Genomic DNA, 20,799 nt, shown 5'->3' with positions numbered 1-20,799 from the left:
CAGGAAGACTGTACCAGCTTCAAGAAAAGGAAACCAATTTCTCTGCAGACATCTCAATATAAAGCTTTTTATTTTAACTAAAGTGTCTTAATTCGCAAAGCTTAAACTATTGGTGAATCTAACTGTTTAGTTACCTTTCTTTAAAATTTAATTGGGAAAGTAACACCTGAATGTAACAGAACAACACAGAAGGGTATAAAGTGAAAAGGGAGGCTTCCTCCCTTGGAAGCTCTCAATTCAATTTCCCAGTGCTCACTGTGAGACTGCCCTACATCCGTCCAGAACTTTTTTGATGTGTGATCAAACATATTTGCCAATGTTCATTAACTTGTGTTTTTTACAAAAATATAGTCACACTGTACATATTCTGTAACTTATTTTTTCACCTAATACTTCACGTCCATCTTTCCGTATTAATGAATCTAACTCATTCTTTTTAAAGGCTGCATAGTAACACCTATTCTAGAAATACCATGATTTATTAATCATTCCCCTATGGATGGGCCCGCAGATTGACTGTCATTTCTCACTTTGACAAAGAATATTGCACATGAACACACTCTTGAATCATCTCCTTTGACCCCTTGTCCTGAAGGGGCTTCGTACTGTGATATAAATCTGTACCATTTATTTTCTTTATCTGTCATATGTTAACTTTTATCATATTCATCACAATTTTCCCTATCCTGTCACTTTCATCTTTGTTATTTATCCTACAGAAATTAAAATTTAAAAAATTCTATCTACACAGCCATCTGCCCTCAAATATCTACTCTTGGTTTATGTCATAAAATTATCTCAAGGCAAAGTATACTTTATTATTTTCTCGCAGTTATAAAAATATTTTAACATTTTAATTCAACTAGAATTCACTGCACCATATGGTATGAGGTGTGAATCTAAATTTATTCCTTGTATATTCCTTCCAATTATCTCAACTAATGAATTTTTCACATCATTTTGTTACACTTAGTTTGTCACAGATTAAATGGATATGTACTTTGGCATCTATTTCTGGGATCTCAAGTCTATTTCACTTACTTATTTTTAAGTTAAAAACTAACCAATATACATTTTTAAAAACCTTCTATTTAAGTATAATAATACACAGAGGAGTGTGAATTTGCACTTGTAATCAGCATCCTGGAGAAAGCTCTCAGAGCCTCCCTGGAGCTGTAACCCCCTCGAGGGTAAACACACAGGTTAGCTTTTCTTGTTTTGAGACACAGATGACATCATACAGTACGCAGTCTTGTGTGTCTGGCTTCTGTCATTCAACATTATGTTTGCGAGGTTCATCCACATAGGTCTGAGTAGTTGTTCGTTAGTTCTCATTGCAGCATAATATTCCATTATTGAATATACCACAATTTATTTATCAACTTCCTTGTTGACTGAATTTTGTCAGTTTCCAGTTTGGGTCTATTATGAACGGTATCATTATGAGCATTCTAGTACAAGTCTTTCATTTTTTTTTAAATATTGTCACCTTAGCTAACAACTGTTGTCAATCTTTTTTTCTTCTTCTTCTTCTCAAAGCCCACCACTACAGAGTTGTATATTCTAGTTGTAGGTCCTTCTGGTTGTGGCATGTGGGATGCCGCCTCAGCATGGCTTAATGAATGGTACCATGTCTGCACCCAGGATCCGAACTGGTGAAACTCTCGGCCCCCAAGTAGAGCACACAAACTTAACCACTCACCCACGGGGCCAGCCCCATGAGTCTTCTAGTAAACATATGTCCACATTTCAGGTGGTTCTGTGACTAGAAGCAAATGACTGGGCCATAGGATATAAGTATGTTCAGCTTTAGTACATACTGCCAAAGAGTTTTCAAAATATACCAATTTACACTCCCATAAGCAAGGCAGGAGAAAAAACTTTTACCTTTTACAATTTGTGGTCCTATATTCATCTTTTAAAAAAAATGTTCAGGTCTTACCACAAGACAAGAATATCCAATACTATAAAGAGTAACAGTGGTTCTAGGAGGCATCTTTGTTTTGTTCCTGTTTTTTCTCATAGTTTTAAATAAAATATTTTAACAGAGGTTAGAAGTACTCTATTTTCAGTTTGAGAGTTGATCAAGATTAGATACTTCAGGGGCTGGCCCGGTGGCATAGTGGTTAAGTTCATGCACTCTGCTTCAGTGGCCTTGGGTTCACAGGTTCAGATCCCAGGCATGGACCTAGCACCACTCATCAAGCCAAGCTGTAGTGTCATCCCACATAAAATAGAGGAAGACTGGCACAGATGTTAGTTCAGTGACAATCTTCCTCAAGCAAAAAGAGGAAGACTGGCAGCGGATGTTAGCTCAGGGCCAATCTTCTCTCACACAAAAAAGTGATTAGATACTTCCAAAAAATTAGATACTAATTTCATCAAATGGCTTCTAATATCTATTAATATGCTCCTAAGCATATATCTAGTTATTACTTTTAATAAATAATGTTAGAAATAAAACTAGTCTTGTATTTCTGTAACACTATTTGTTAGAAATTTATTAAGGGACTTTCACACCTTTGTTTACTGTTTATAAACTGTTTGTATCTTAAAACAGTTTATAGTTTCCTCTGTTAGGATTATTTTTGCCAGATTTGAGGATCAACACAATATTACCTCATTCAATGAACTGAGAAAAATAATAAGATTAGCTAATATTTAAGGAGTTCCTTCAATGTGCCTAGAACAGTTCTAAGAGTTTTATTCATTTAATCCCATAACAGCCTTATTACTACTCTTCATTTTACAAATTGAGAAACTGAGCATGTAGAAGACAAGTAATTTGCTGAAGGTCATGCAGCTATTAAGAAATATCAAATAGCTAAAACAATTTTGAGAAAGACAACAGAGTTGGAGGACTTACTGTACCCGACTCGAGACCTATGACAAAGACAGTAACTAAGACAGTGTGGTGTTAGCACCAAGACAAACAGAGATATTGATGGAGCGGAAGAGAGAAGCTAGAAATATGCACACACATGGATGGTCAATTCATTTTCAACAAAAGTGACAAGGAAATTCATTAAAGATAATCTTTTCAACAAATAGTACAGAACAACTGGATTTTCATAAGCAAAAGAATGGACCTTGGCCCTTGCCTCACACCATTAAAAGAAAATCAACTCAAAAAGGCCACAGATCTCAATGTAAGAGCTAAAACTAACTTCTAGAAGAAAATACAGGAGATGATCTTAGTGAACTTTCATTAGGCAAAAAATTTCCCAAATAGGCCATAAAAAGCATGAACTATTAAAGAAAAAAATTGGTAAATCTGACTTTATCAAAATTAAAAATGTTTGCTCTTCAAAAGACACTATAAAGAAAATGAAAATGCAAGCCACAGACAGGGAGAAAATAACTGGAAATCATATACCAACAAAGGACTTACATCCAGAATATATAATGAACTCTTACATTTCAATATCAACAAGACAAGCGTTCCAATTAAAAAATGGGCAAAAGATTTGAACAGATACATCATTGTACACAGATGATAAAAAAAAATACATGAAAAGATGCTCAACATCTAGCCATTAGGGAAATTCTATTCAAAAACATGATGAGAGGGCCAGCCCCAGTGGCGTAGCAGGTAAGTTCACCATGTTCTGCTGCAGCGGCCTGGGTTGAGTTCCTGGGTGTGGACCTACACCACTCTGTTAGCAGCCATGCTGTGCTGGTGGCCCACATACTAAAAAATAGAGGAAGATTGGCACAGATATTAGCTCTGGGTGAATCTTCCTCAACAAAAATAAATAAATAATTTTAAAACATGATGAGATACCACTATACATCTGCTAGAATGGCTAAGATGCAGAGCAAATGGAACTCTCATCCATTACTAATGGGACACAAAAATGGTTCAGCCACTTTGAAAAACATTTTGGCAGCTTCTTTATTTTTTATTTTTATTTTCTCTAGTTTAAGCTGTAAGGCCATGACTTTTTATTTTATTTTTTGATAATTTTATTGAAATCATAATGGTTTATAACATTGCGTAATTTCAGATGTACATAATTATTTGTCAATTTCTGTACAGACTGCATCATGCTCACCACCAGTAGTCTAGTTTTCATCCGTCACCATACATATGTGCCTTTTTACCCCTTTTGCCCATCCCTCAGCCCCCTTCCCCTCTGGTAACCACTAATCTGTTCTCTTTATCCATGTATTTGTTTATCTTCCACATATGAGTGAAATCATGCAGTATTTGTCTTTCTCTGTCTGGCTTATTTCACTTAACATCATACCCTCAAGGTCCATCCATGTTGGAGCAAATGGGATGATATGGTCTTTTTGTGGCTAAGTAGTATTCCATTGTATACATACACCACATCTTTACCGATTCATCCATTGATGGTGCTTGGGTTGCTTCCACATCACGGCTATTATGAATAATGCTGCAATGAACATAAGGGTGCATACATCTCTTTGGATGGTTGATTTCAAGTTCTTTGGATAAATATCCAATAGTGGGATAGCTGGATCATATGGTATTTCTATTTTTAATTTTTTGAGAAATCTCCATACTGGCTGCACCTGTTTGCACGCCCAACAGCAGGGTATGAGAGTTTCCTTTTCTCCACATCCTCTCCACATTTGTTATTTTTTGTCTTGGTGATTGTAGCCATTCTGACAGGTGTAAGGTGATATCTCATTGCAGTTTTGATTTGCATTTCCCTAATAATTAGCGATGTTGAACATCTTTTCATGTGCTTGTTGGCCATCAAACAGTCTGGCAGTTTCTTATAAAGTTAGGCATACATTTACTACATGACTCAGCCATTCTATTCCTTCAGGATTTACCCAAGTAAAATGAAAACATAAGTCCATACAAAGACTTGTACACAAACGTTCATATCAAGTTTATTCATAATAACGAAAAATGGAAACACTCCAAATGTTTCTCAACTGGTAAACAAATAAATAAATTGTGACATAGCCATATGTAGTCGTGCATCGCATAACGATGTTTCAGTCAGTGACAGGCTGAATATACAATGGTGGTCCCATAAGATTAGTACCATATATCCTAGGTGTGTAGTAGGCTATACCATCTAGGTGTGTGTAAGTACACTCTATGATGTTCACACAATGACAAAATCGCCTAATGACACATTTCTCAGAATGCACGCCTGTTGTTAAGCGACACATGACTGTAATAGAAAATTCAGCAATAAAAGAAACAAATTATTGCAAAAACATGCATATGCAACAACATGGATGAATCTCAGAAGCATTATGATAAGTGAAAGAAGCCAGACACATAATTCATAATGTATGATTTCACTTACGACACAAAACTACAGCGACAGAAAGCAGATCAGTAGTCGCCAGGGAGTTGGGGAACAGGTTTGACCACAAAGGAATGTGTATTAGTCACAGTTCTCCAGAGAAACAGAACCAATAAGAAATACATATATATCTTTAAGAAATACATTTTATTTATATCTATATGAGAGAGATTTTGAGAGAAAGAAATTTATTAGGAGGAATTGGCTCCCATGATTATGGAGGCTGAGAAGTCCCGTGATCTGCTGGGGGCGAGCTGAAACCCCACAAAACTGGTAGTTTAGAGACAGTCCCAGTCTGAAAGCCCAAGAACCAGGAGCACTGATGGCGTCAGCGTCAGTCCCAGGGCGGCGGAAGACGGCTCTTCCAGCTGAGCAGTCAGGCTGACAATCTTCCAAATCTTTAAGTTCTGGGTCCTTTTGGCTTAACAATTCTGTCTGCAATTCATTTCTCTCTTCTCGCCTTTTACTATAAGTAGCTAGGAGGAATCAAGCCCCTCCTTCAACATTTTGCTTAGAAATCTCCTCAGCTAAATATCCAGTTTCATTACTTGCATGTTCTACCTTCCACAAAACAGCAGAATGTGAACACAATTCAGCCAAGTTTTTCGCCACTTTATAACAAAGATCACTTTCCTCCAGTTTCCAATAACGTGTTTCTCATTTCCAGTTAAGACTTCATCAGAATGGCCTTTACTATCCATACTTCCACCAGCATTCTGTTTGTGACTATTTATGCATTCTCTAAGGAGATGGAGGCTTTCTCTCCAGGTCTCCTCTTTTGTTTCTGAGTCCACCAGAATCGCCTTTAATAGTCCCTTCAGAGCAATATCAGCTTTCCCCAAGCATGCACCTCAAAATTCTTCCAGCCTCTGCCCATTACCCAGTTCCAAAGCTGCTTCGCATTTTTAGCTATTTGTTACAGCAGCACCCCACTCCCTGGTACCAATTTCTGTCTGAGTCAGTTTGAGCTGCTGTAATAAATATCACAGACTGGGTGGCTTAAAGAGCAAACATTTACCTCCCACAGTTCTGGAGGCTGGCAAGTGCAAACTCAAGGTGCTGGCAGCTGTGCTGCCCGCGGAGGGCCTCTTCCCAGTTGCAGATGGCCGCCTTCTTGCTGTGTCCTCACATGGTGAAAAGACATCATCTCTCTTGCATCTCTTCTTATGACGCCATGACGAGGGCTCCACCCTCATCACTTAATTACCTCCCAAAGGCCCCACCTGTAAGCACTATCACACTGAGGACTACAGCTTCAACATATGAATTCAGGGGCAACGCAAACATTCAGGCAATAGCAGCGCATAAAGAAACTCTTCCAGGGGATGAAAAAGTTCCGTGTTATGATCGGGGTGCTGAGGACATGGCTATATACATTCATCCAAGATTATTAAATTTTACCCTTAAAATTAATGATTTTTCTTGTATGTAAATTACATGCCAATAAAGCTGACAGAAAGATCAAAGTTTTATGGGGGTTAATAACAAACATTGTAATTTAAGAACCATTTGTTTCTTAAAGTTTAAAAAAAATCATGAGTAAATTTGTTTGCTTATCTCTAATTTTATTATTTAATTCTACTTTCCATTTTCTTTAGTTTTCTCCTTTGCTCCTTTTCTACATTATTTAAGTACAGACTTAATGATATTTTTATTTCTTATTAATTTAGATATTGATAGCAATAAATTTTCCTCTAAGTGTTGCTTTGGTAAATACCTACAGATTTTAATTGTGCTGGAGTTAAAAAGTAGTTTATTGTTGGGGCCAGCCTGGGGGTGCAGCGGTTGAGTTTGTGCACTCCACTTTGGTGGCCCGGGGCTCAAGGGGTTCAGATCCTGCGTGTGGACATAAATACTGCTCATCAAGCCATGCTGCGGTGGTGTCCCACACGCAGAGTGGCAGAAGACTGGCATGGATGTTAGCTCAGGGACAATCTTCCTCAGGCAAAAGGAGGAAGACTGGCAACAGATGTTAGCTCAGTGCCAACCTTCCTCACAAAAAAAAAAGTTTATTTTTATTTCTTGAATTTATTATCTGACACAGTTGTAAAGGAAAGTAAAATAGCCTTGTGATTAGGTAATTTTAAATTATACTTTCATTAACTCTAATTTTATTGCATCATAGCTTGAAAACAGTATATGTAATGTCTGCCTTTTATTTACCAAAAAACTTTCCTGTACCTTGTATATGATCAATCTTGGCAAAAGATCCATTTTTTTTTATTGAGTTAATGATAGGTTACAATCTTGTGAAATTTCAGCTGTACGTTAATGTTTGTCATTCGTGTTGTAGGTGTACCACTTCACCCTTTGTGCCCACCCCCCACCCCACCTTTCCCCTGGTAGCCACTAAACTGTTCTTAGTCCAATTTTTAAATTCCTCATATGAGTGGAGTCATACACAGATTATTCTTCTCCAGCTGGCTTATTTCACGTAACATAATTCCCTCAAGGTCCATCCATGTTATTGCAAATGGAATGATTTTGTTCTGTTTCGCAGCTGAGTAGTATTCCATTGTGTATATGTACCACATCTTCTTTATCCATTCGTCTGTTGCTGGGCACTTAGGTTGCTTCCATGTCTTGGCTATTGTAAATAATGCTGCAATGAACATTGGGGTGCATAGGACTTTTGGGATTGCCGACTTCAAGCTCTTTGGATAAACACCCAGTAGTGGGATGGCTGGATCGTATGGTAGTTCTATTTTTAGTTTTTTGAGGAATCTCCATACTGTTTTCCACAGTGGCTGCACTAGTTTGCATTCCCACCAGCAATGTATGAGGGTTCCTTTTTCTCCACAACCTCTCCAACATTTGTTACTATTAGTTTTAGATATTTTTGTCATTCTAACGGGTGTAAGGTGATATCTTAGTGTAGTTTTGATTTGCATTTCCCTGATGATCAGCGATGATGAGCATCTTTTCATGTGCCTATTGGCCATCCGTATGTCTTCTTTGGAGAAATGTCTGTTCATGTCTCCAACCCATTTTTTGATCAGGTTGTTTGATTTTCTGTTGTTGAGTTGTGAGAGTTCTTTATATATTATGGATATTAAGCCTTTGTCAGATATATGACTTGCAAATATTTTTTCCTAGTTAGTGGGTTTTTTTTCGTTTCAATCCTGTTTTCATTTGCCTTGAAGAAGCTCTTTAGTCTGATGAAGTCCCATTTGTTTATTCTTTCTATTGTTTCCCTTCTCTGAGAAGGCATGGTGTCCAAAAAGATCCTTTTAATACTGATGTCAAAGAGTGTACTGCCTACGTTTTCTTCTAGAAGGCTTATGGTTTCAGGTCTCACCTTTTGGTCTTTGATCCATTTTGAGTTTATTTTATTGAATGGTGAAAAAGAATGGTCAATTTTCATTCTTTTACATGTGGCTTTCCAGTTTCCCCAGCACCATTTGTTGAAAAGACTTTCTTTTCTCCATTGGAGGCCCTCAGCTCCTTTGTCAAAGATAAGCTGTCCATAGATGTGTGGTTTTATTTCTGGGCTTTCAATTCTGTTCCATTGATCTGTGCACCTGTTTCTGTACCAGTACCATGCTGTTTTGATTACGGTAGCTTTGTAGTATGTTTTGAAGTCAGGGATTGTGATGCCTCCCGTTTTGTTCTTTTTTCTCAGGATTACTTTAGAAATTCAGGGTCTTTTGTTGCCCCATATGAACTTTAGGAATCTTTGTTCTAATTCTGTAAAGAATGTCATTGGGATTCTGATTGGGATGGCGTTGAATCTGTAGATTGCTTTAGGCAGAACGGACATTTTAACTGTGTTTATTCTTCCAATCCATGTACATGGAATGTCTTTCCATCTCCTTATGTCGTCATCCAATTCTCTCAGAAACGCCTTGTAATTTTCACTATATAGGTCCTTCACTTCCTTAGTTAAATTTACCCCAAGGTATTTTATTCTTTTTGTTGCGATTGTGAATAAGATCCATATTTTTTTAACTCCCAAATTTTCCCATTTAATCCTTTTCCTAAATGTTTTGATTTTTATCTTATTGTTTGTAATGCTCAGATTTATCAAAAGGGATACTAATGGAGGCTGGCCCCATGGCTGAGTGGTTAGAGTTCCACACGCTCTCCTTAGGTGGCCCAGGTTCACGAGTTCAGATCCTGGGCACAGACCTACTCCACTTATCAGCCACGCTGTGGAGGGATCCCACATACAAAATAGGGGAAGACTGGCACAGATGTTAGCTCAGGGCTAATCTTCCTCAAGCAAAAAAAAAAACAGGAAGATTGGCAATGAGTGTTAGCTTAGGGCATATCTTCCTCACCAAAAAGAAAAGGGGGGGAATACTAATCACACTTTCTTCTTCACAGGTTAGTGAAGACAAATAAACAAAAATTAACTCAAAATGGATTGAAGACAATGTAAGACCATGAAACTCCTAGAAGAAAACATACAAATAAAGCTCTTTGACAAGGGCCTTGGTAATGATATTTTGGATATGACACCTAAAGCACAAGGACAAAATCAAAAATAAATAAGTGGGACTACATCAAACTAAAAAGCTTCTGCACAGCAAAAGAAACCATCAACAAAGTGAAAAGACAATCCAGGGAATGGGAAAAAATATTAGCAAACCATATATCTGATAAGGAGTTAATATCCAAAATATATGAAGAACTCATTCAACTCAATAGCAAAAAAGAAATAACCCAATTAAAAAATGGGTAAAGGATCTAAACATTTTTCCAAAGAAGATATACAAAAGGCCAACAGGTACATGAAAAGATCTTCAACATCACTAATCATCAGGGAAATGCAAATTAAAACCACAATGAGATATCACCCCACACCTGTTAGAATAGCCATTATCAAAAAGACAAGAGAGAGCAAACACTGATGTGGATATGGAGAAAAGGAAACGTTTACGCACTGTTGGTGGGACCACAAATTGGTACAGCAACTATGGAAAACAGTGTGGAGGGTCCTCAAAAAATTAAAAACAGGGGCTGGCCCGTGGCCAAGTAGTTAAGCTTGCTCACTCTGCTTCAGTGGTTCAGGATTTGGCCAGTTCAGATCCTAGGCGCGGACCTAGCACTGCTCATCAAGGCATGCTGAGGTGGCGTCCCACATAGCAGACCCAGAAGGAGCTACAACTAGAATACACAACTATGTACTCATGGGTCTTTGGCGAGAAGAAGAAGAAGAAAAAAAAGAAGATTGGCAACTGATGTTGGCTCAGGTGCCAATCTTTATTAAAAAAAAATTAAAAATAGAACCAGCATATGATCCAGCAATTCCACTTCTTGGAATAGATTCAAAAGAAATGAAAACATTAAACTTGAAAAGATATCTGCACCCCTCTGTTTGAAGGAGCATTATTTACAACAGTCATAACATGGAAACAACCTAAGTGCCCATCAATGGATGAGTGGATAAGGAAGTTGTGGTGTATATAGACAATGGAATGTTATTCAGCCATAAAAAATGAGGCAAATTTTTACTATGTAAAAATATTTGCAAATCATATATCTGATAAGAGTCTAGTATCCAGAATATGTAAAGAACTGTTACAATTCAACGATAAAATGACAAGGGGAAATGTAATCATAGTACACTACATAACTAATATATACATACCATTTCCATAGTAATAATAAACACTGAATATTGACTTAACCAAAAATCACAATTTTATTGGGAGGCTAGGAGGAACGAATGTTAGGGGTTATAAATGGGATAAATACATCACAAGAAGTCATTAGATAACATCTAAACCTGAAAAACGAAGAAGAGCAGTTTAAGTACACTATTTAAAAATATGCAGCAATACATCAAAGAAATGGTGAAAAAAATTGAAAATGGTCTCCTCTGATGGGTGGGACTTAGAGGTGAGAAGTTTGTGGGGTATGGTACTGCTGGGCTTTGTTAAAACTCTTACAGATCTATTTGACCAATAAAATTCTGTAGCGAATAAAAATAAACAGCAAGTTCAAAAAAAGTTTCTGCTATTTGGATCTTCCCTCTCTTTACCCACTATTTGTGACATTGTGCTTTCCTAAAACAGTTTTTCAACTGTTTCACCTAATTATTACTTTGTAATACATTTGTGGTTTTTTCTTTTACCAATTTACATAATCAACATTGCTCCTGTTAATGTTCTTTGCTGCCTCTTTTCACAGTGGATGTATTTACGTATCCTTACTTCAAATGTCTTAATGCTGCTCCAAATTTTTGTACTTGGATACAAATTTTGTATCCCCAGTCAAGCTTTCTTCTTTCCCACAGCAACTAATATAAACTTTCTTTGCTCTCCTAAGTCTTTTCCTTCTGTTTCCCTAATTCTAAGGAGATAACCTCGATTCTTACTTCAAAGACAAAGAAGAGGTATCCAGGTAAAGAATATCAACTTTCAGCTCCATTTCTAAGCTTAACTCTGTCCTTCACCATGCTTACTTTGCGTCTCTGTTGCTCAAACACAATTATTCCTTGTAGAGTTAGGGTTTTTTCTTTTTCTATTGAGATATAATTGACACATAACATTATATTAGTTTCAGGTGTACAACATAATGATGGTATATACAGTCACGCATTGCTTTACGACGAGGATATGTTCTGAGAAACGCGTCGTTAGGCGACTTTGCTGTTCGAACATCAGAGTGTACTCACACAAGCCTACATGGTATAACCTATTACACATCTAGGCTATATGGTACTAATCTTAGGGACCACCATCGTATATCATCGTTGACCAAAATGTCATTATGCAGTGCATGACTATATTTCAAAATGATCATCACAATAAGTCTAGTTAACATCTATCATCACACATAGTTAAAAAAATTTTTTCTTGTGATAAGAACTTTTAAGATTTACTCTCTTAGCAACTTTCAAATATCCAATACAGCATTATTAACTATAGTCACCATGCCATAAATTACATTCCCAGGACTTATTTATTGTATAACTGGAAGTTTGTACCTTTTTCCCACCTTCACCCATTGTGACCCCCGCCTCCCGCTCTGGCAACCACCAATCTGTTCTCTATATCTATGAGTCTGACTTCTTTTTTAGATTCCACATATTATTGAGATCATATGGTATTTGTCTTTCTCTGTCTTATTTCACTTAGCATAACGCCCTCTAGATCCATCCATGTTGTTGAAAATGGCAGCACTTCCTTCTATTTTTTTTTTATTGCTGAATAATATCCTTGGAGAGTTGTTTTAAGACCATCTTAGCATCTGATTTCTCGCTTGGGAATTCCTGTTAACGGAGAAAAATCTTCCCTATAAATTCCTTTCAAATATAATAAAATGTATGTCCACGCTAAATGTAACAATGAAAGTGACATCATATTATATCTTATAAATATATAATTAAACACTTATCCATATTTTAGGGTCAATAAGGTTTTTTTTTTAGGTCTCAAATATTTCCAAAGATCCCAAAACAGTTTAAAGATTAGGCACAATGCCAATAGTGCCTAACGGATAAACACGGCCCTAATTTCCACCTCCAAACAACCTCGCACCTCTGCCCCAGATCCCAGAATTCCCTCTCACATCTTCTGAAAATGTATTCCATCAGTTAACCATTCTCTCCTTTCTCTGGATCTTCCCTCTCTCCCTCTACAACGGCTCCCGTTCCTTCAGTGTGGAAACATATTCGAGTCTCTCTCATCTAAAAAATTAAAAACAAGCACAGACTCTCCCTACTCTTGCTATTACCCCCTCTCCTTCTCCTGCCCCAACTTCCCCAAACTTCTAGAAACAAATCTAGCCGACCTATTGTCTCAAGTCCTCCACCCATCCCATTTACTCTTCAATCCAGGAAAATCCGGCATGCTGCCACACTGCTCGACTTGAAACTGCTCACCTGATGCCACCAACAACCTCCTTTGCAGCACTTATCTACTGACCTCTCTGAGGCGACTGGTATCACTGAGCACTCCCTCCAACTTGAAACTCACTCCTCCCCCCGATTCTGCGGCCCACATTTTCCTTGTTCTCCTAAATCTCTTACCAATCACTCCCTAGGAAGACAAATATCTTTATTTATTGTAAAACTAGCTCTCTAGAGACAAGATTTAGGTTCCTACAATGGATCTCTAACTCCCAATCAAAAGAAACTTATTTGGCAGCCAAGTAAATCCCAACACTCAGCAACCAACACAATTATAAAGAACTAAAGCCCTAACATGACATGTGCTCACTAAGGTGTAGAAAGGGACCACTCTGAGTAGTTGGAAATGTTTACAAAGGACAGAGAAGTGAGACAAGAGAAATGACAGGAGACATAGAGTTAAGAAAAAAAATAATAATAAAAAGGGAGCAACTGAGCTCCCTGGTAGCAAGAGGGAGAAGAGTGGAGAACAGGGACAAGGGATGAAGCACCCCTGTACTGTGAGAGCAGAAGCAGGAGAGGAACAAACACCCATCCTGCATTGGTGCTCCGCCTATGAACACGGGCAAGCTGTGAGCAATACACCACACCGTGAGCGGGAGAGACAGCTCCACTGTACATACCAGGTATGGCAGATTATTTTCTGCTCCCCCAAAACCTGTGCTCCCATTCTTCTTGCACACACGATTGTTGGGCTGGACTTCAATTCCCAGGCTCCTCTGCAATTAGCAGGGGCCTTATATTAAATTCTCACCTATGGAACGTGAGCACAAGTGATGTTTGCAACCTCTGCCTTACTTGCTTAAAAGGTGTTTACCCTGGACTCACTCCTCCTCCCTTTCCTTTCTACTGGCTGGAAATGGCTCCAACTGAGGCATCCTTGGAAACTATGTGTTTCAAACAGCATGGCTGCCCTGCTAGCCTGAAATCCTGTGCTGGCTTCCTAGAGCAGATCCTGCCTTCCACCTCCTGGACTTAGGTTAAGTTAGAGAGAAATAAAGTTCTCCCTTGGATAAGCCATTGCATTGGTGGGGGGAATCTTTTTATAACAGTAGCTCAGACATCACCCTAATTAATACCCTGAGAGATCAGGGGCACAAAATCAGCTAAAGAACAAAACCTCAGTATACCTCAACAGCTTCCTGACCCAGGAGGAAATATCAGTCTGGAGAGAGGGGAACTGTAAGTATAGGGGGAATTTCTTACCAGTGATCAATAGCTATAACATCAAATTTAACTAACATTGGATTGAGTGGCACCTAAACCACTAAATTTGGAATCAGAACAACCAGAGTCAAATCTTAGCTCCACCAACTGCTATCTACACAAACAGTGGAAAACTTACTTCAGTTCTCTGAGCCCGTTTCCTAACATCCAGCCTCATGAGTAAATGTCATTAAATATCTACAGCACAATATAATAAATGTCTAAAATAATGATACTATATCCAGAGAATGTTAAATTATGTTCTATACATCATACCAAAGAATCTAGGGGATACGTGATATATTCTGAAGAAATTTCTGTTAAAATATTAAGTTCTGACACTTAAATGCTTACCAAATTGAATAGGAAGGAAGGTCTTTAGAGATAACAGGACCTAAAAGAAAGCAAAGTAGCTAACAATACAGGTTTTAGAGTCAGATAAACCTTATTTAAGTTTCACCACCACCTTTACTAGCTCAGTGACCTTGGGCAAGTTACAGGACCCAAATCTCAGTCTCCTCATGGAAAAGTGGGCATCAGCCTGGTGCTCACCTCACAAAGCTCTTGCGAGGACTGAATGAGACGGCGGTACATCTCCAGTCCTCCTGGATACAAGAACGACTCTAGTGGGCATACCAACAACATCTATTCGAATACATTTTCCACTTAAGACAGTACGTGGGGGGCTGTACTACTTAGAAGGTGGAATATTATCTCTCTTTAAAAAAAAACGTAAGAAAACTGATCTCTGCCTAATGGTTTAGAATTTAAATGAAACAGTGGTTCCCATTTTCTGTTATCTAACAGAAAATGAAATCCAAATGCTACAACACTAGGAAACAAAACATGAAATTCTGAACTTGTAAAAATACCTAAGGGATCTTTTCTTAGATATTGTTGCCTAAATTTTTACGAAAAATACCAAGAAAAATGGGAGAAGAGATGTCAGTGACAAATCTGTCATTTAAAAATATAAATTATTTTCTGGCGCCCCTTCTCCTCTAAAGATAACCAAAGCTGTTTTTATTACTTGTCTGAGCTTAAGAACTTTCCAGTGAGGGAGCCCAATGTCAGGTCCTTTAACAATAGTTATTTTCTCTTAACTACTAGGAAATACGATAAGAAAAAGTTCACAATGTGAGACAAATCAAGCACTTCTTTTCTTTATAAGCTTGTTTCTCCTTTAGAAATATGAAATCAAAAACAAATATTTACTGGAAGAGCAAAGGTCAAAACAGTCCTTATGTTCAGACATGTCAACAAAGATTAGCACGACTCCAAAAGCTACGCGTAGGCATAACCTTGAAGAGAAGAACGGCAGGGCCCCTCTCCCTGAAGAACTAAGCAATTTTCTTTTCCCTATATATTTACCAGTCTCTACCATGCCAACCCTTGAAGGCAAAACAAAAGATTGACTATACATGTAAGACTTTATAAGTTAACCATGTATCTAAACATCAGGTTTGGTGGTTTATAGACTAACAAGAAAGACAATCAATTTAAGGTCTCTTTAAATAGTTTACTTTAAGATACTTGACATATATTAATTCATTCATCCTGTCAACCCCCTGTGAGGTAGCTTTTATCAACTCCATTTGTTGGGGAAATTTGATCAAGGGGAATAATAATAATATTTTCTATTTACAAAACACCTTTCTTATAAAGAGCTCCACGTGTTTATCTTCCAATCTGCTAACATTCCTGTGAGGTAGGTGGCACTGTTACCTTTGCCTTTCTTATAGGTGAAATGCTATGGCTCAAGTTGCTTAATGACTTGCTCACATGGTAGCCTGTATCTCATCCACCAACTAGAACATACTGCTTGGGATTAACGCTAGACCATGGAGTCAAGTCTGAACTGCACATAATTCAAGAGTGTCAAGCTTCTAGTTTTCTCTACAGCCATCTTTCAACGCATCACATTCCAAAAAGGATTCGGGTCGTGCTTGTTGTTTAAGCTCACGCGCTTACTGCCTATAAAGCCTATTATCATTTCTCTAAATTGGACTATTAAGTTTTGTCTAGATGCCCGAAAGCTAAATTATTTTCTGTTTACTGTCTGTGCACTAGCATGGTAAATGATGTCATCAGGAATGTACAAAACTCTTAGACAAAGCTGAAGGGCCAATGAAAGCAACTCACTTGGGGAAGAGTGTGTTTCTTCTTCTTCCTTTTTTTTTTTGAAGTAGGCATCACACAAAAAGATGACTCATTAAGCCCAAAAGAGTTGACAACGCCATGTAAGGGCCTCTTATGCAGCCTTCCACAAAGAGACCTGAGTGGCAGCCTAAGGCCTCCTCTTCTGTGCATTCTCCTCCAGGCAGAATGTGCATTTGTGTGGCCACATACACAATTATAATCTCCCCTGAAAGGCAATTCCTTCCATATGACAGGCTGAACAGTGGCCTGAGTACTAGCCTCATGTTGCCTGTGCCGTTAACATGCTGAAATACCAGACACATTTAATCTCTCCTTTCTGAAAAACTCAGATGGGACAGAATGAGCGAAGCTGGAAAGAACTTCACACAGAGAGAAAGGAGGCCAGCCCAAGCGCTCCAACTCACTTTCTCATGGGCTCAGCTTCTTTGTGTGTTGCCTACTTACGTGTCAATTTGCAGGACTTTGGGGCATGAGAACCATGGAGCCGAGTGGTTCTGGCAGCCTCTCCATTTGACAAGCAAAGCCAAAGACATGTGGCCTTTGGTACATTTCACATTCAAAAGTGTTATTGTTTCAAACATGCCTATTTTAAAATATATAATTTTCCCGTTTAGCGCATGTTGCATGTAAGCTGGCCACAGGAGGAGTCCTGCCACATGATTTAAAAGAAAAAAAAGGCAATGGGCCCTCATGCAGCCCTGTTCCGGGCAGAGACTGTGTTTACCGGGAGGCGGTGGGGCTATCCCAGGTGAGAGAAGTCTGAATTTAACAAACAACTGACACCAAGGCGTGGGGCACAAGCAGATTTCTGTGTGAGATTACAGAAATTGAAGCTTGTGTTTTCACAATTACCTGTAATCTTAGGGCCAGATAATAGTATTAACAAGACCTTGAGCTACACAATAGGACAGCTGGAAAAAGGCTGGAACTCTCTCTAAAGAATAGTGCTTTTAAAAAGCTAATTCAATGAAGAAAAAGAAAGGGCTCAGAAAGTGCCTTCTCAAACAATATTTACTTTTACTGGGTTCCTGCTAATCAAACAAAACGTAGTCAAAGGCTTTTATGAAAAATACATTTGACGATTTCAGCAGTAATTGCTTTGTTTAAAGAAAGGTGCTTAAGAGAAAACATAGCGAATGGGATCAGTAATTTGGTAAGTTCAGATGTGTTTGGGAAAATCCCTCCTCTCTTTGATAAATCATTAAAATTCTGCTCAGATAAATGTGTTTTGACTTGAAATTCCAATCATAGAATGAGCTATTTCCTCAGGCCCCTGGGGAAGTTGTGCAAGGGCAATCCCACCACAGAGGACCCCGGATTAATTTAGGAGGGTAATTCCAGTCTTAGTGAGGGCATATGACTCTGCGCAGCTATAGGACGGGATCTCACGGAGATGCTCCATAACTGTACAAAACATCCTTCCTTCCTAAAATATCATTAAAAAAATAGATTGAATCTTACTGTTGTGTAACCAAAACATAGCAACCAAGAAACAAAGCTTAGGTATAATCAGAGTTTAAAACCAGAAGGATCCAAGGCAGATTTAACCGGTCATCCTTGCTTTCACCCATGCAAGGAGGGGGGAAAAAGCCTAGCGTCTCTCACATGGTAGGAATTCAACAACTATTTGTTGAACTGGATTCCTTTCTCCTGGTTTGTTTGTTTTTTTAAATTTCGCCACTTAAAGCAGACCATTCATTTAGCAATTGGGCACTTAGCTTGGGCCAGGCACTGTGCTAGAATTTGGAGATACTGAAGATAAACCTGCCCTGATGGCTCACATCCTAGTAAGAAACAGACAATAACGGAGCACCCAAGAGATAAACAAGATAGCTGTGATAAGTGCTACCAAGGATACAAACAGGATGATGGAGCAGAGAGAGGCTAACGGATCACTAGTCTCCTGTGATCTATTATTATTACTTCTTAAAACTCCAACTACCTAGTCGGCCTCCTAAAATTCCTCATTTAGCAAACATGGTACTTGTGCAAATATAAGTGAGCCCCAACTTTTGGACAGCATTTGGAGGAAGATTTTAAGATTACTTCAATATGTAAATAAGCAAGGTCGAAAATTCACAGAACTTTTTTTTAAAGATTGGCACCTGAACTAACATTTGTTGCCAATCTTCGTTTTCTTTCTCCCCAAAGCCCCATACATAGTTGTATATTCTAGTTGTGGGTCCTTCCAGTTGTGCTATGTGAGATGCCAGCTCAGCATGGCCTGATGAGTGGTGCCATGTCCGCACCCAGGATCCGAACCAGCAAAACCCTGGGCCAACAAAGTGGAGGTGTGAACTTAACCACTAGGCCACAGGGCCAGCCCCTACAGAACTATTTTAAAACCCTAGAATAACTCTGAAATCACTTGCAATTTAGTTACCTTGGAGAAATGGAGGTGGGTGAGAGTTGGGAACAACATGCCTTAGAACTCAATTGCTCTTTTCCTCCCCCAAAACAATATTTATTACATTTATTAAAAAGTTTACAGAATCCTTGGAAAGGCGGAACAAACAGAGTCTAGGCTGAACTTCCAAGAACAACTCCCAAAGGCACATCCCAGAACTGGGGCACCAAGGGAAGTGCTGCCCCTGCCACGATTGAGAAGCTGTTGATCAAAGTGGCAAAGCCCCAAGACAGTCGAAATGCACACAGTTTGCCTGCTCTATAAGGGCACCTATCACACTGTCACCTTGTGTTATGGTCATTTATAAGCATGTCCCATCTCCCACCCATGGCGTAAGTTTCCTGTGGGGGGGACACTTTATATTCATAAAGTTTGTTTCATATAGAGAGGGTATTCAGAAAGGAACGAGGAAAGGAACAATTAGGAAGAAAGGAAAGGAAGGAGAAGGAGAGAAGAAAGGAAAGAGATGATGTTGTGAACATGTTCAGAAGTATTTTAAAGTGACCAGTTTTGTATATTACAAACCTAGTTTCCAAAGGTTTAGGAAGTCAGTGTAACATCTATAATATTTTATTTCATTTCCTTTCTGCAACAACCCAAGCACTTTGAAGTCCTAAGAGAATTTCTGCTAACTTAATTGTAAATAGCACTGTTGCCTAGCGTAGGATTGGGCTTGGAAGTTTCACTAATTATATTCAAACGAAAATAAGTTTGCTTAACAGGATTCACCCAAAAGCAAAAAAAAGAAAAAAAATCTGGCAGTAAGACAAGTAAATATCATGTGCTATGATATCAGCAAATGCAAAAAACAATATTAGTAACACTTAAGAATCTTCCACTTAGAGTCCTATGTCAGACCTTTGCCAAGGCTTGAAGAGACTATATTAACCTCATGGCTGGAAGGGACCCTATCAGTGACTGGGGGATGTTGTCTGCGCCCAGGTACTCCAAAACAGACACCAAAACAGGATTAGACACGCAGGAAATAGACTTGGGGAAAGGCCCATGGGAGAAAAGGGAGGGCGCCGGAGGAGCCTGGGAGAGCTGACAGTCCACAATGCAGGGCTGACCCTTGTAAAGGAAAGACAGAGCGAAAGCGTTAGACTGCTGTGCAGCGGGAGTCCTCAGGCCGCAGTCACCATCAGAGGAGTCATACATCTCATAGAAGGGGGTCTGCGCCAGCCAGTCGCTGGCTGGGAACAGCCTGTGGGAAATGTGACCTCACTGTTGGATTCAGAGCGGGGGCTGGGAATCAATTACCCTCCCCTCTCCACATTAGGAGACCTGAGAGGCACATTTTCATGGCTGCTATGGATGTATTACATATTTTTATAAAAGTATAGTAATAATAATAGCAGTTAATATTAAGCACCTACCCAGGTGCTCTAAAAGGAAAGGTATCTTACTCATCTTCGTATATCCTCTTTTCACAAGGTAGACACAATGCAGCAGCCAGGTATGGCTCTAAAAGTTTACATGTATGATCTAAGTACTATTATCACCACATTTTGCAGATAAGGAAACTAAGGCACAGAGAGGTTAAGTAACTTCTTCAAGGTCACACAGCTACTCAGAATACAAAGATTATCGTCAATAACTCTCCCAAATGGTTTATTTTTAGAAGTTATCTCCCTCATTGCCTGCCTCTGAGAGATGAGTCCAGTGGCAAGAGGGAACTGGAATTTTACTATTCCCTGCTCCATCCTGATTCCTAGGATGCCCCCTCCTGGTAGAAATGTTGAATTAAGCCTTTGGAGTCACCTGAACTTACTCCAGGATCCATGCACAGGTCTAGCAATAGTTGGAGCCTCATTTTTGGAGTTGCTCAACATAGTCACAGCGTGGGTTTACTAGCGTGGACGCTTGAGTCAGAC

At 38.8% G+C, this 20,799-nt stretch overlaps 1 protein-coding gene across 4 annotated transcripts in view; it reads right to left on the bottom strand.

Annotated features, from left to right (window-relative positions):
* Positions 1-20,799, bottom strand: part of CSTPP1 (centriolar satellite-associated tubulin polyglutamylase complex regulator 1) — a 184,174-nt gene that overhangs the window by 157,914 nt on the left and 5,461 nt on the right. Inside the window, exon 1 of one of the 4 annotated variants that reach the window (XM_070565095.1) lies at positions 20,687-20,723. The exons of the other annotated variants lie outside the window; for them this stretch is intronic. Coding sequence (XP_070421196.1) covers positions 20,687-20,708 — 22 coding nt within the window. The 5' untranslated portion in view covers positions 20,709-20,723. Of the gene's footprint in view, positions 1-20,686; positions 20,724-20,799 lie in introns of those variants that run through there. 4 annotated transcript variants of the gene reach the window in all.

Source organism: Equus przewalskii, chromosome 11 (assembly GCF_037783145.1).
Source record: "Equus przewalskii isolate Varuska chromosome 11, EquPr2, whole genome shotgun sequence".
Classification (NCBI taxonomy): domain Eukaryota; kingdom Metazoa; phylum Chordata; class Mammalia; order Perissodactyla; family Equidae; genus Equus; species Equus przewalskii.
The sequence above is the reverse complement of the archived record's forward strand: the minus strand, read 5'-3'. Positions and strand labels throughout refer to the sequence as shown.